General features: G+C 38.5%; 1 protein-coding gene across 2 annotated transcripts; it reads left to right on the top strand.

Moving 5' to 3' along the window:
- The first annotated feature begins 884 nt into the window (after nt 1–884).
- Nucleotides 885–6,213, top strand: LOC118817861. Of its 2 annotated transcripts, none has more exons than XM_036584836.1 (2): nt 885–913; nt 4,717–6,213. In XM_036584836.1, exons 1-2 carry the CDS (start codon nt 901–903, stop codon nt 5,679–5,681), a joined length of 978 nt encoding a protein of 325 aa, XP_036440729.1. In that variant the 5' UTR covers nt 885–900; the 3' UTR covers nt 5,682–6,213. The 2 variants fall into 2 exon arrangements, with proteins under 2 accessions (XP_036440729.1, XP_036440728.1); XM_036584835.1 differs by lacking the exon at nt 885–913 and adding an exon at nt 2,999–3,150.
- The last annotated feature ends 8,752 nt before the right edge of the window (nt 6,214–14,965 follow it).

Genomic DNA, 14,965 nt, shown 5'->3' with positions numbered 1-14,965 from the left:
TAATACAGTCGCTGCACCGGACTGTAGTGGTGAAGAAGGCGCTGAGCCATAAGGCAAAGCTCTCCGTTTACCGGTCGGTCTACATCCCGACCCTCACCTATGGTCATGAGCTCTTCACCGAAAGAATGAGATCGTGAATACAAATGAGCTTTCTTCGCAGGGTGGTGGGCTACACTCTATTTGATAGGGTGAGGAGCTCGGCCATCCGGGAGGAGCTCGGAGAAGAGCCATTACTCCTCCGCATTGAGTGAAGCCAGCTGAGGTGGTTCAGGCATCTGATCTGGATGCCCCCTGGACACCTCCCGGTGGGGGTGTACCAGGCACGGCCTACCGGAACAAAACTCCGGGGTCCTCCTAGGACCTGCTGGAGGGATTATATCTCCAAGTTGGCCTGGGAGCGGCTTGGGTCCCCGGAAATGAGCTGGAGGAAGTTGCGGGGGACAGGGTCATCTGGGATTCTCTGCTCTCCCAACTGCTACTGCGACCCAATCTGGCCTAAGCGGTTAACGATGATGATGAATATATATATATGATATGACTTTGTGTGTGTGTGTGTGATAAGAAAATTTCTCTAAATAATATGTCTAAAAATAATGACAAACTAATGCCATAGCAGTTCACTTAAAATGAAATATATAATAATAATATTATAAATGGGTAGGTGTACGTGTCTTCCTAATAAAGTGCTCAGTGAGTGTATATCGAATTTCTTTTAATCCATAATTTATTTTCTATTTCATTGTCTTTTATCTTTAAGTTTTAATTTTTAAAAAATAATAGTTAGATGGTAAATTTGAGGCAGTTCTGGACCCGCCCAGTGAACTGTGGAGTCAACCGTTACTTTTGGTTTGTATGGAAATGTTACAGCAGGGCTGGATAGAGGAGAGCTTTTAGCTCAGTATGTCAGTTTCAGGTACCAGGCAGGCCTGATTCGGCTTTCTGTTCCTTTTCCTCTGTTCTTCTCCTCCACTGTCTAACTGTAACCTAATGGACACGTTTTTCTTTTTTTTCCGGTGTGTAATGAGTAGGTAAATAGGCTTCTGTAAAGGTGTATTTCTTAGACAAAAAAAATGTGTGTGTAATCTGGAGTGTGATAGGCTACATGTGTAAAAGTGAGATGGTGCTTTTAGGCCAGATCTTTGCGTATTTATTTAATTTATTTGACTGTTTTTGGCTTACAGTTTGTACAGTTGTCCAGGCAGCTGAAGCTCATGTTTTCATGCATCTTTAATGAAAGCGCACAGCAGTGAAAACTTTTCAGAGGTATTATAGCCTTTAGGTTAACTGCATCATTATTTGGCCATCAAGTCACTTTGCTGATGATACAAATATATTAGAAGATACAGCGTCAATAACGCGAAAGCTGTTGTAGCTCTTTACATCCAGCTTGATGTCTTATTATAGTGAACTTCAGACAGCCTCAGACAGGAAAGAGAGAGAGTGAAAGAGAGAGAACACAGCTGCAATGACATACAGCATACATATATTTCTGCTTAAAGATAAATTTATGTTTAAATTCCAAAAAGAATCCTTAGGCTCAGTTAATGTGAGTTTAATCTTACACTCTTAAATTCGTGTGGTGAAACATTTGTAAATGATTGAAAGACTGTATTCTTTCACTTACGTAACGTTGTTTGTCCCCCCCTCCTTCCTGACTGATAATTCACTCCACCCACCTCTTTAATGAATGGGTTAAAATTTTATATACATTTGAGGACAAAATTATCTTAAAACTATCATAAAACAAGAAATAAGGTATCAATAAACAAACAAAAAAGCAAATAAAAAAGCTTTTAAAGGCATTAAACTCTTTGGACATCTGGTTCCTACATTTTAGAAATTAAATAATGTTTTTGATGTGTATAAATATGTATAAAAAATACATGCCCATTCAGAAAAGAAAAGCATGAGCATGTATTTTTTATACATATTTATACACATCAAAAACATTTCATTTCTAAAATGTAGGAACCAGATGTCCAAAGAGTTTAATGCCTTTAAAAGCTTTTTTATTTGCTTTTTTGTTTGTTTATTGATACCTTATTTCTTGTTTTATAATAGTTTTAAGATAATTTTGTCCTCAAATGTATATAAAATTTTAACCCATTCATTAAAGAGGTGGGTGGAGTGAATTATCAGTCAGGAAGGAGGGGGGGGCAAACAACATTATGTAAGTGAAAGAATACAGTCTTGGTGAGGGACTTAATATCTAGATCAAAATTAAGTGATGGGTCAACTAAAACACTAAAGTTTCTGACAACATCTGCAGCTTAACAAGCACACCATCAATACTAACAGAAAAATTTGATGATTTTGATAGTAAAAACTTAGGGCCGACCAGAAGAACTTCAGTTTTATCAGTGTTCAGCATGATGAAGTTATCGTACATCCAAAGCTTTATTTTGGAAATTTAGATTAGTGTATTGGGAGGGGAATCTGAGTGTGTACTGAGGTATCATCAGCATAGTAGTGAACATTAAGACAATGGCTATGAATAATCTGGCCAAGTGGTACGATTTAGATTAGGAAAACAAGTGGTCCTAGAACTGAGCCCTGAGGATCACCACATGTAACAGGAGAGGAGGAAAACTTGTCTGAACCCAGTGTGATAAACTGTTGTCTGTTTGTAAAATATGACCTGAGCTATCATGAGGCTGTATCAGTGTTTCCAAAGGAGAAAAGATGAGAAACAAGAACATAACGATTAACAGTTTCAAACCCTGAACTGTGTGTGTGTGTGTGTGTGTGTGTGTGTGTGTGTGTGTAAATTTCTCAAAATAATTACTATTGCAAAGTAATGGCATAGCAGTTCACTTAATAATAAAAAAAAATATTGATTTTAAATGTCAGGAACAGGCTTCTATTCTAACAATTTGCACATTTAAATTGAAAGAAATAAAGTTTAAGAAGAGAGAAGAGTCAATTTATAGTGCCGGCTTTTGAAATTACAGACCATATGAGCCAAGCATTTAAATGCAAGGTTGAGAAGACAGATTGTGAGAGAGTATGTGTGCATGGAAGAATAACAGGGCAGCTCTTCTGGTTGAACGGCTGAGGTAGTTATATTCCCACCCAGTGAACTGAAGAGTCAACAGTAACTACAGCAGCGCTGGATGGCAGAGAGCTTTTAGCTCAGTATGTCAGTTTCAGGTACCAAACAGCCTGCTTTGGCTTTCTATTCCTCCTCCTCTGTTCTTCTCCTCCACTGTCTAACTGTAGCCTAAAGACATGTCTTCTTTTCTTTTTCTGGTGTCTAATGAGAAGGTAAATAGGCTTCTGGAAAGGTATATTTCTCAGACACAATAGAAATGTGTGTGTAATCTGGAGTGTGATGGGCTACATGTGTAAAAGTGAGATGGTGCTTTTAGGCCAGATCTTTGTGTATTTATGTAGTTTATTCACCCGATTTTGATCCAAAGCAGCAACAAAAGAAATAGAATTGGACTGTGAAGATGATGTTTACAGTTTGTAAAGTTTTCGTGGCAGCTGAACTCCACGTTTACATGCATCTTTAATGAAAGTGCCCAGCAGTGAAAACTTTTCAGAGGCATTATAGTCTTAAAGTTAACAACTGCATCATCATGTGATGTCATTGTCACTTTAATGATGATACAGATAGAAGATACAGCATTGATAACAGAAGAACTGTTATTGCAGCTCTTTACATCCGACCTTGTTATTTTATTACAGTGAACTTAATTTACATCTGTGTCAGCCTCAGACAGAAAGAGAGAGAGAGAGAAAGAGAGAGAGAGAGAGAGAGAGATCAGCTAAAATAATAATAATAATAATATATAATAATAATAGTAATCATAATAATAATAAGGAAGATACATTTATGTTCAAAAGTAAGAAATGTGTCCCTGGGCTCAGTTACTGGGAATTTAATCTTACACTCTTTCATTCGTGGTGAAACATTTGTAAATGATTGATTGCACCATTTGAGAACATTTAGCAAAAGGACAACAACCTTTCTAGGTAAACAGTCAATCCTGTCACACTACTGAATGTGACCCATATGGAAAATAAATCATTCTGAAAATTATGTCCAAAGAGTTTAATGCTTTTAAAGCTTTTTCACAGATAAGATTTTTGTTTGTTTGTTTGTATTCAATAACTTATTTTTGTGATAGTTTCGAGATACCTTTGGCCTTAAATGTATCTTAAATTTTAACCCATGGATTGAAGAGGTACAGGGATTACCCCTTATCTTAGAGATTTCTTGTTTAAATTATAGAGATCATGACTTCTTTTTGGAGCATTTATAAACTATTAAGTTGTATTGATTTAGATGTGTTTCCTGAATACAACACTGATAAACACTTTTTCAGCAGCATATATATTTACTGTCAAGTTTTTAAATTTGAAACCTTGTTGACAGAGGCTTTATTAAAGACTTCTTGTGGTTTGAGTGGGTTGAAAGAAGTTTGGGGAATGTATTTTTGGAAAAGATTTGGGTAACTATTGATTTGTAGTGTTTGTTTGCCTCATAACTTCAAGTAAAGAAGCCACATTTGGACATGAAACAAGTTTTGGCTTAATGGCTACATTTAAGCTTTCAATGAACCATCCCTTTAATGTCCACGAAGCAACTTCAGACAAAAACCTTGCACTGTGTCTGAATATGTAAAACAGCTGTCAGCAATACTCTGTATTTAAGTAATTTGTCACAGATTTTTAACTGCCAAAGTTTGATCGTCTTTTTTTTCTGCACAGGGCAGCATAGTTCTCCCCAAGGCAAGGTGCTTCTCATCCTGTCAATCATCTTCATCCTTGTCTACTTAGGAAACAATGTAACTATTACTATTAAGCCTCATATAGTTTATCCCGGTAGGAAAGGAACACAAAAGGAGATTGTTCATCAAGAAGCTACTGAAAAGCAACCTGACTCTTCTATTGGAACTACAAGCGCTACACCAAGTTCTATACCAAGTTCTACACCAAGTTCTACACCAGGTTCTTCACCACACTTGGCATGCGGTGTGCCGGTGCAGAGTGGTCCCATGATTAAAGTTGCTCACCACAAAGCCTATGTGATCGGTTCCTATGTGGAGCACCGTTTAGGCAGGAAAATGATACGAACAGTCTCTATAGTGTTTCGTAGAGAGCAAGTGCAATACTACTGCTTGTTATGTTGCGATGGAAGGAACATTTCTGCAGCTGCCAGCCTCGACATTCACTCTGACCACTTTGAATATGACTATGGCACAGCGGATATTATTTGTCAGGTCCCTATAACATGTACAACACCAACATACGTGGCTATTACTTCCCGAACGCATGAAGGGGGCAGATCTCTATGGAATATACAATCCTTTCAACCTGTTGGGAATCAACAGCCCAGGACAGAAAACTTCCCTTATGATTTTACAGTATGTATATCTGTAATGTATGATTACTGGAATGTGTTGGGGCTTGTGCAGACCATGGAGATGTTCAAGCTGCTTGGTGTTCAGAAGGTAGCCATTTACAAGACCAGTTGTTACCCAGATACGCAGAAGGTTCTGGACTACTATGTTAAGCAGGGCTTTGTGGACATCATCCCATGGAATATGTCTGCTACATCAAAGTGGCCACAGGATGGAAGAAGTCCATTTCACCAGGGGATCTGGAATACTATGGGCAAATTGTGGCTCTCAATGACTGTGTGTATCGCTACATGTATGAGAGTCACTATGTAGCTCTACAAAATTTGGATGAATTAATTCTTCCTTTGAAAGAAGATAACTGGACGACACTCATTCCTCAGCTGGAGATGATGTACCAACATCATGCAGGATTTGAGTTTGAGAATAATGTATTTCCCCTTTCCCTTTCCAGTTATCAGAAACCTGAGAATACACCAGCTTTATGGAAGCAGGTTGAGGGAGAAAACATCTTACTGCATGTATACAGGATACCCGTTGACCCAAATGTGTTCAACAATTTCAAAGTCATCGCGAATCCTCGGTTAGTGTTTAAAGCTACAGTGCATGGCCTTTTGGATTCCACGAGTGGTACTGTCAGGGTGGACTCCAAAATCGCCCGCATGTACTACATTAAAAATTATCCAAGCCAGTACTTTTCACAAGACTCCGTTATAGAGGATACACGTCTGTGGGACTATTCAGATAAGCTGATTCCTGCTGTATCTGAAGTACTTAGACAAGCCCTGAATATTCACTGAAATCAGCTGTATGATCGTTGGTGTCATATCAAAACCTTTTAACCTTTTTTTTTTTGGCTGTTGTTTTTTATGTTTGTAAATTTGACAGACACTCTTATCCAGAGCTAATTACAATTTAATCATGTTACAGATGTAGCAAAATGTAGCATGAGTAGTCTTTAGATAGGCATCGCATGGTGTTCTGGCTGGGCAGGACATGCCCATTCTGCTATGTGTGAAAGGTATCAGTATTACCAGTCACACTAGTCTAACTGCTAGCATTTTTACACCACTTAAAAACACCAGCTTATACATTGTGCACAAATTCCAAGAAGTATGGACTAATAGGAACAACACAAAATAATTTAGAATGACACCAATTTAACATACATTAAAACTTAATTTGTTTTTTCCCTCAAATAAGGATTTGTTAATAAAACCTGCAAATTTGGCTCAGATTTAGATGCTCGTGGCACACTGACTTTATAACCTGCTAAAACCACATTTATCTCTTCTTTTAGAAACAGCTTTTTGAATCTTCTGCCCAGGGGCATAACTTGGCACTATGGTTAGTGAGACTGTAGGCCCCCAAAATCTTATTGTACAGGTAATTTAAAGATTATTTCTTTTCTTTTTCCCTTTTTGGGGATATTCCCAGATGAGTTGACATCTTCATGCCTGTGCACTTTTAAAGGGGTGGCCAAGGTGGCCAGGGCCTTTCCTGAAATCCAACTGGCTAAATCTGCCACACCTTCCGCCTCACTGTGGGGCGGTTGTTTGTGCCTTTAAGAAGAGAGGTGTAACAGCTCCAAGCTCCACAACCATGGCCTCTCTGTACCCCACCCCACACCATCCCCCAAACTCTCCAACCACCAGCCCACACCCCTCACACTTTCTCATTGTGAGTAAATCTCTTCTGTGTTGGCAATCGGTGAAAGAACTGTTCAAACTCACGCTCCACCAAACTCACGCACCAACCCCATACCAGTCCCCCTGCACTCCTCCACCTGGGTCACACACTCATGCTGCCAACCAGATGAACCTCTGGACAACCCCTTTGCCACCCTGGTAAAATTGCTTAGAACCTCCATCTGCAACATCTACAACAACCTTTTGACTGAAATGTTAAATGAACAATCACAGTCTGCTGTTTTTTTTTCTTTATTTTGTGTTTTGTTTTGTTTTTTTTCCCAGGCAATTAGCTCATTTTTTGTCACAATGTCAAGCTGTTCAATGTTGCTGACTAGAATTTAGCTGATGTGATATTTGAAAGGCAGTAGTTCTTTGTGCACATACTCTGGAAAGTGTTGGAAACACTCAGGGAGTTCATATTGTCAAGAAGCATTTGTGTTTGTGTCAGCTAATCCTCTTCAAAAATAATACTCTTATACTCTTATACTGTGAGTTTATTTGCACCTTAATCTTTAAATGCTAAGTGCCACTCATTCCAGCTTACCAGCTTTTATCTGTATCCATGATGAGATGGGGTGTGTGGAGTCAATACATCTTAGAAAATATAATTTCAATGGATTATGGTACAATTATGTTCCCTGACTAAAGGTACTGAGGCAAGAGTGGTGATAAGAGTGGTGCTGCCCCAGTGACAGTTTCATATCTTATATCGCTGTTGTTGGAAGAAAACCTTGTATCTCCAAAATGGTAAGTTTACAAGAGAAGGAGAAAACCTACTTTACTTTTAATGTAGGTCAATGGAATCAGACTTTTTTCCGAGTTTTCTTTTAGTCCATTCATCATGAAATTTACACACAATGTAAAAGGACAACAGGCATTTTCAAATTATGTCAAAAACTTAAAAACGTCAAAAATGGAGATATGAGGCTTTCTTCTGACAACAGTGATATATAAGGTGTATATAGCTGCTGTTTAACAAAGTGTTACACAAAGTAATAAAAAATAAATGTTTTAAGATTGAACAAAGAAGCCAAGAAAGCATGATAAATGGGTGTATAAACAGCTGGTGAACTATATTGTGTAGATTTTGTTAGTGAAAAGTGCATATCTTCTACAGAAAATAACAGGTAAAATACATCCCAAACACTAAAATGTATTTCAGAATATGTTGACATATTAACACTTTTATTAATACATTTGTTTTAAACTGTATGGGGAAATATTACACATAGAAATGTATCATATAAAAATAAGTGTGTGTAAATGTATTTATCAAATACATTTAAAAACGTATTAAAATAGCCAAAATACCTGTCTAATGCACAGTTTGGTTACCTTTTGAAATGAATTTGTATTCCAGTATCTTAATAGTAAATATTAGCAAATGAACCTTGCTCTGTGAAAATGCAGTTCAATGACTGAAATATATTTTGTGTGAGTGTCTTAATTCATACATACAATCCTTAATGCAAAGTACAATGCAAAACATACAAGTCGGTGCCATTTAGTTATATCTGTAACTTTTGTTAGCTCTACATTCAATTGAAAAAAAAAAAAATATATTTAACAAATTCATTTTTCATACATTGCAAAAACATATTTGATAATACATTTAGAATATTTTTTCCATATGGGTAAGTACAGCAAACACTTCAATAATGGGCCACACCAGGGCTGAACTAGACTTCATTTATATTTCGTTTATATTTTTAGTCTATACTCGCACATCAGCACATACTGAGACATATTTACAGCCAAGATGGTAAAATGGACATAAATGTTGTGTCTCCCAAGGTGGTTTTATTTTTGTTGAAAGGACAAAATGGCTCTTCTTAACATTTCGGTTGCCGACCCCCAAGTTAAGCCTACAAAGGGGTGATCGGCAAGAGACCAGCACGTGACCGTTTGCTCGAACTGACCACAACTCAGTCAGGAGTGCACAATCGCCACTAGCCCAATTAACGACCACATGCTGAGGTTCAAATTTTGTGTGGATTGCCTGAAGCCTGTAGCGAAATTGTAGTGAAAGTTATCGCTATAGCTACACAAAAATTTGTAGGTGCTACAGCTATTGGCTACATTTCATAAAACTGTAGCGGCTACACTTATTGGCTACAAAAAGTAGCGCACTACTTAGCTACTCCCCCATCCCTGAATAGCAGTCACGTCATCAGCTATTTACAAGCACAAGCAACTTAGGTCAAGTACACTCACTGGAAAGTTGACCCTTAATTTTGTGTTGCAGCAGTTTTTGACTTAAAAATAAACTCTTTTGCATGCTTTGTGTAAAAAGGGCCTTCGAATCAGAACAGTAGGTCTACACTAATGTAGGGTTTAGAAATAGAGTGGCCAGACACTGAACAGTACACAAAGACCTGTCACAGGAGTGCAAGAGAGGGCAGAACACCCATCTTACCGGTTCTGTGTCCCCAAGGCCAATCCTGCCACCAGGATGTAAGTGATAAAAGCCATAGCTGGAAATACACAAACAGGGAAAATGGTCAAACAGCAGAATATGGCATGTAGTCCATGTATTCAATACAATTTCAGATTATGAGAGAGACCAAAAACTGATCTACTCTGTCTTCTTTGCATTAATAATAAGAGCATTCTGGTTGCACCGCTCTACCAGCCTATTAACACCCTGGTGAAATAAATTGATGTCATCATTATCGTCAACAGAGCTAATAACGTAGTATCATCTAAATATTTAAAAATAAAATGATTTGGTTCCTGACCTTTACAGTCTTTTATATACAGTATACACAGAAGCAGACTTTACACATAGTCGTGGTGCTCCAACATCAGTTATAATGGGCAGTGATAGTGTTTTATTTACTTCCACCTGCTGTAAATAAGGATTAATATCTTATTGAACCATTTTTGACAATACAGTACTGGGTTGAATAGTGTTAAATGCAAATGTCAAATCCAGAAAAAGTGCTCTAGCAAATATATGAGGTTTGTCCAAATGTTTTAACACAAAATGGACCAGTGTAGCTGCTGCATCTTCAGTACTACGGCCTTGTATTTATGCAAGAAACATTTGAAAATGTATCTCTTTAACATAGCATTTAATTAAAATTCTACCTGTCTTTTGGTGATTATCTTTTCAATTTCATCTGTCTGCCTTATATGATTTTAATTAATTACAATTTCTTTAATTGAATTTCCATATTAAAAGTGCTCTATAAATAAAGATTACTGTGATTATTATTTATTTTTTTATTCGACAGAATTCAGCACAACACTTTATTACCCAAAGTGACCGCCTACAGTGTTCAGCTGCACTGTGATTTTTAGAGTTCTCAGTAAGTGTTAAACAAAATCAAGCTGTCTACATGACCTTCATGAAGATCTGGATGTAGTTTGAGCTTGAGAGAGAAGAGGATGTATTTAGAGAAAAAAAAGGGTGACTAACTTATTGATTTTGTTAGCAATGTTAACTTGTGGTGTCATTGAAGAAGTTATTGAGAATAAAATAGACGGAGTCGTTCACTTTTGAGGAGGTTTATTTCAAGACGTCGTCATACAGATATGTACCCAGATCACCAGTTCAGTTTATTCTTCCACAGAGAGCGAAAGTAAGTAAACATTATAGAGAGTGTCATCACATTTGACTGTCCAAACAATCTCCCCCCACTCAAGGTTACTTACACATGATAGATACGCATGGAACAGTACAGAACATTCCAAAATGACATACAGAAAATCAGGGCCTCAGAGAGAGAATAAGCATATAAGAGTTATACATTTAACCTCTTTCTAACAATCCGCCCCTGTGATCATGTATGAAAGCTTAAAGATCCTTCTAAAAACTTTAGAAGGCATCTGCGAGGAGCATCAATTAAATGTGATTGATCAGGGAAAAGAACAGAAATTAGAAACTGGAAATGAAATATGGACTAAATGAGAGTTTTATACTAATGAAATAAATGTAACAAATGATATATATGAGCATAAAATGAAGGACAGCATCATAAGGACCAGGCTGTCCACATCATATCAAGATCTGATCAGATGAACTTTTGGCATACCACACAGTGACTGGTGGTGCGGTCACAGCAGTTTGGCAGTCAGGTAATAATCAGCTCAAAAGCCATTTGATGATATACTGCACCGTTACAATCACCAGTTCGGGGTCTGCTTTGCAATATTTTTCGTTTCATTATGCGCAAAATGTACTCAGTAGGTGACAGTCTGGACTGCAGGCAGGTCAGTTTAGCACCTGGACTCTTTTAATATGGAGCAGTGCTGTTGTAATACATGCAGAATGTGGTTTGACACTGTCGTGCTGAAATAACAGGCCCTCCCTGAAAAAGACGTCATCTGGATGGCAGCATATGTTGCCAAAGCATGTATGTATCGTTCAGCATTAATGGTGCTTTCACTGATGTGCACTAATGGTCCCCTATACCATCATGAATACTGGCTTTTGTGCACTGATAACAAACTGAGTGGTCTTTAGCCCAGAGGACACAGACTTCCAAAAAGAATTTCAAATGTTGATTCGTCAGACCACAGGACACTTTTTACATATTATGTACCGTAGATGATTTAAAACAAAAGTTCTTTGCTATTTTATGTTGAGAAACATTATTCTTGAATTGTTGCCATTTGCTCATGCAGTCTTTCACAGAGTGGTGAACCCCTCCCCATCATTACTTCTGAAAGACTCAGCCTCTCTGGGATGCTTTTTTAGACCCAATCATGTTATTGACCTGTTGTCAATCAACGAGCAGATGTTTTTTTTAGCATTACACAACTTTACCAGCCTTTTGTTGCCCCTGTCCCAACTTTTTTGGAATGTGTTGTTGGCATCAAAGTCAAAATTTGGCATCAAATTCCAAATTGCACCAGCAGAAGAACTGTGCATTAGGAGCTTCATGAAATGGGTTTCCATGGCTGAGCAGCCACACACCAGCCTAAGATCAAAATACCCAAATACAAATGTGGGGAGTGGTGTAAAGCACAGCACCACTGGACGCTGGAGCAGTGGAAACGTATTCTATAGAGTGATGAATTACGCTTCTCTATCTGGCAGTCTGAAGGATGAGTCTGGGTTTGGTGAATGCCAGGAGAACGTTACCTGTCTGACTGCATTGTGCCAACTGTAAAGTTTGGTGGAGGAGGGATAATGCTATGGGGTTGTTTTTCAGAAGTTGGCCTAGAACCCTTAGTTTCAATTTTGGACAATTGTTTGCTTCCAACTTTGTGGGAACAGTTTGAGGAAGAACCTTTTCTGTTCCAGCATGCCCCAGTGCACAAAGCAAGGTCCATAAGGGCATGGTTGGATAAGTTTGGCGTTGAAGAACTTGACAGCCCGCACAGACCCCTGACCTCAACCCTATCAAACATCTTTGGGATGAACTAGAACGGAGATTGCGAGGCAGGCCCTATCATCTAACATCAGTGTCTGGCCTGGGCGAATTGCAGAAGTCTTGAAAAAGAAGGGTCAACGCTGTAAATGTTGAGTGTTTGCATAAACTTGATGTATTTGTCAAGAAAAGTTAAAAACCTTATGAAATGCTTTTAATTGTACTTCAGTATACCACAGAAACATGTGACAAAAAGATCGAAAAAACAGTGAAGCAGCAAACTTTGTGAAAAGCAAAATTTGTGGTCCATAAAGGCATGGTTGGGTAAGATTGGTGTGGAAGAACTTGACAGGCCCCCACAGACCCTCACCTCAACCCCATCAAACACCTTTGGGATAAACTAGAACGGAGATTGTGAGCCAGGCCGTCTTGTCCAGCATTAGTGTCTGACCTCACATGCTCTTCTGGATGAATGGGCTAAATAGACACACTACAAAATCTTGTAGAAAGCTGCAAAGGGAGCTGCAAAGGGGGGACGAACTCCATATTAATGCCTATGGATTTAGAATGGGATGTCATAAAAGCTCCTGTATGTGTAATGTGTACAGTCTTGGCCAAAATTTTGAGACTGACACAAATTTTAGTTTTCACAAAGTTTGCTGCTTCAGTGTTTTTAGATCTTTTTTTTACGTTTCTATGGTATACTGAAGTACTGAATACTGAAGATTATAAGCATTTTTATAAGGTTTTTAACTTTTCTTGACAAATACATCAAGCTGTCTACATGACCTTCATGAAGATCTGGATGGAGTTTGAGTTTGAGAGAGAAGAGGATGTATTTAGAGAACAAAAAAGGGTGACTAACTTATTGATTTTGTTAGCAATGTTAACTTGTGTTTATTCTTCCACAGAGAGGGAAAGTAAGTAAACATTATAGAGAGTGTCATCACATTTGACTGGCCCAAACAATCTCCCCCCACTCAAGGTTACTTACACATGATAGATATGCATAGAACAGTACAGAACATTCCAAAACATTCCAGAAAATCAGGGCCTCAGAGAGAGAATAAGCATATAAGAGTTATACATTTAACCTCTTTCTAACAATCCGCCCCTGTGATCATGTATGAAAGCTTAAAGATCCTTCTAAAAACTTAGAAGGCATCTGCGAGGAGCATCAATTAAATGTGATTGATCAGGGAAAAGAACAGAAATTAGAAACTGGAAATGAAATATGGACTAAATGAGAGTTTTATGACTAATGAAATAAATGTAACAAATGATATATATGAGCATAAAATGAAGGACAGCATCATAAGGACCAGGCTGTCCACATCATATCAAGATCTGATCAGATGAACTTTTGGCATACCACACAGTGACTGGTGGTGCGGTCACAGCAGTTTGGCAGTCAGGTAGTAATCAGCTCAAAAGCCATTTGATGATATATTGCACCGTTACAATCACCAGTTCGGGGTCTGCTTTGCAATATTTTTCGTTTCATTATGCGCAAAATGTTCTCAGTAGGTGACAGTCTGGACTGCAGGCAGGTCAGTTTAGCACCTGGACTCTTTTAATATGGAGCAGTGCTGTTGTAATACATGCAGAATGTGGTTTGACACTGCTGCAATAACATAAATAAGCATAATGATGGCAACCCATTCTTGCCTAATCAGTGCTTGTAGTTTATCACAATTTCTGTGTTTTTGTTTGTCCATTCTCTTTTTGAGGCTTGATCACAGGTTCTCAATGGGATTGAGTTTTGGGGAGTTTCCTGGCCATGGACCCAAGATCTTAATGTTTTGTTCACCGAGCCACTTAGTTGTCACTTTTGCATTGCGACATGATGCTCCATCATGCTGGAAAAAGCTTTGTTCATCACCAAATTGCTCTTGGATCATTGGGAGAAGTTGCTCTTGGAGGACGTTTTGATAACATTCTTTATTCATGGCAGTGTTCTTAGGCAAAATTGTGAGTGAGCCCACTCCCTTGGATGACAAGCAACCCCAAACATGAATGGTCTCAGGATGCTTTATTGTTGGCATGACACAGGACTCATAGTAGCGCTCACCTTTTCTTCTCTGGACAGTCATTTTTCCAGATGTCCCAAACAGTCTGAAGGGGGCTTCATCAGAGAAAATAACTTTACCCCAGTCCCCTGCAGTTCAATCCCTGCACTTCCTGCAGAATGTCAGTCTGTCCTTGATGTTTTTTTTTTGGAGAAAAGTGGCTTCTTTGCTGCCTTTCTTGACACCAGCCCGTCTTCTAAAAGCCTTAGCCTCACTGTGCATGCAGATGCACCCACACCTGCCTGCTGCCATTCCTGAGCAAGCTCTGCATTGGTGGTGACCCATTCCTGTAGCTGAATCCAGATGGTCCTGGCACTTGCTGGACTTTCTTGGGCGCCCTGAAGCCTTCACAGCAACTGAACTTCTCTCCTTGAAGTTCTTGGTGATCTGATAAATGGTTGATTTAGGTACAAGCAGCAACATCCTTGCCTGTGAATCCCTTTTGATGCAAAGCAATGATGGCTGCACTTGTTTCCTTGGAGGTAACCATGGTTAACAGAAGACAACAATAATTTCAAGCA

Source organism: Colossoma macropomum, unplaced genomic scaffold (genome assembly GCF_904425465.1).
Source record: "Colossoma macropomum unplaced genomic scaffold, Colossoma_macropomum, whole genome shotgun sequence".
Lineage (NCBI taxonomy): Eukaryota > Metazoa > Chordata > Actinopteri > Characiformes > Serrasalmidae > Colossoma > Colossoma macropomum.
The sequence above is the reverse complement of the archived record's forward strand: the minus strand, read 5'-3'. Positions and strand labels throughout refer to the sequence as shown.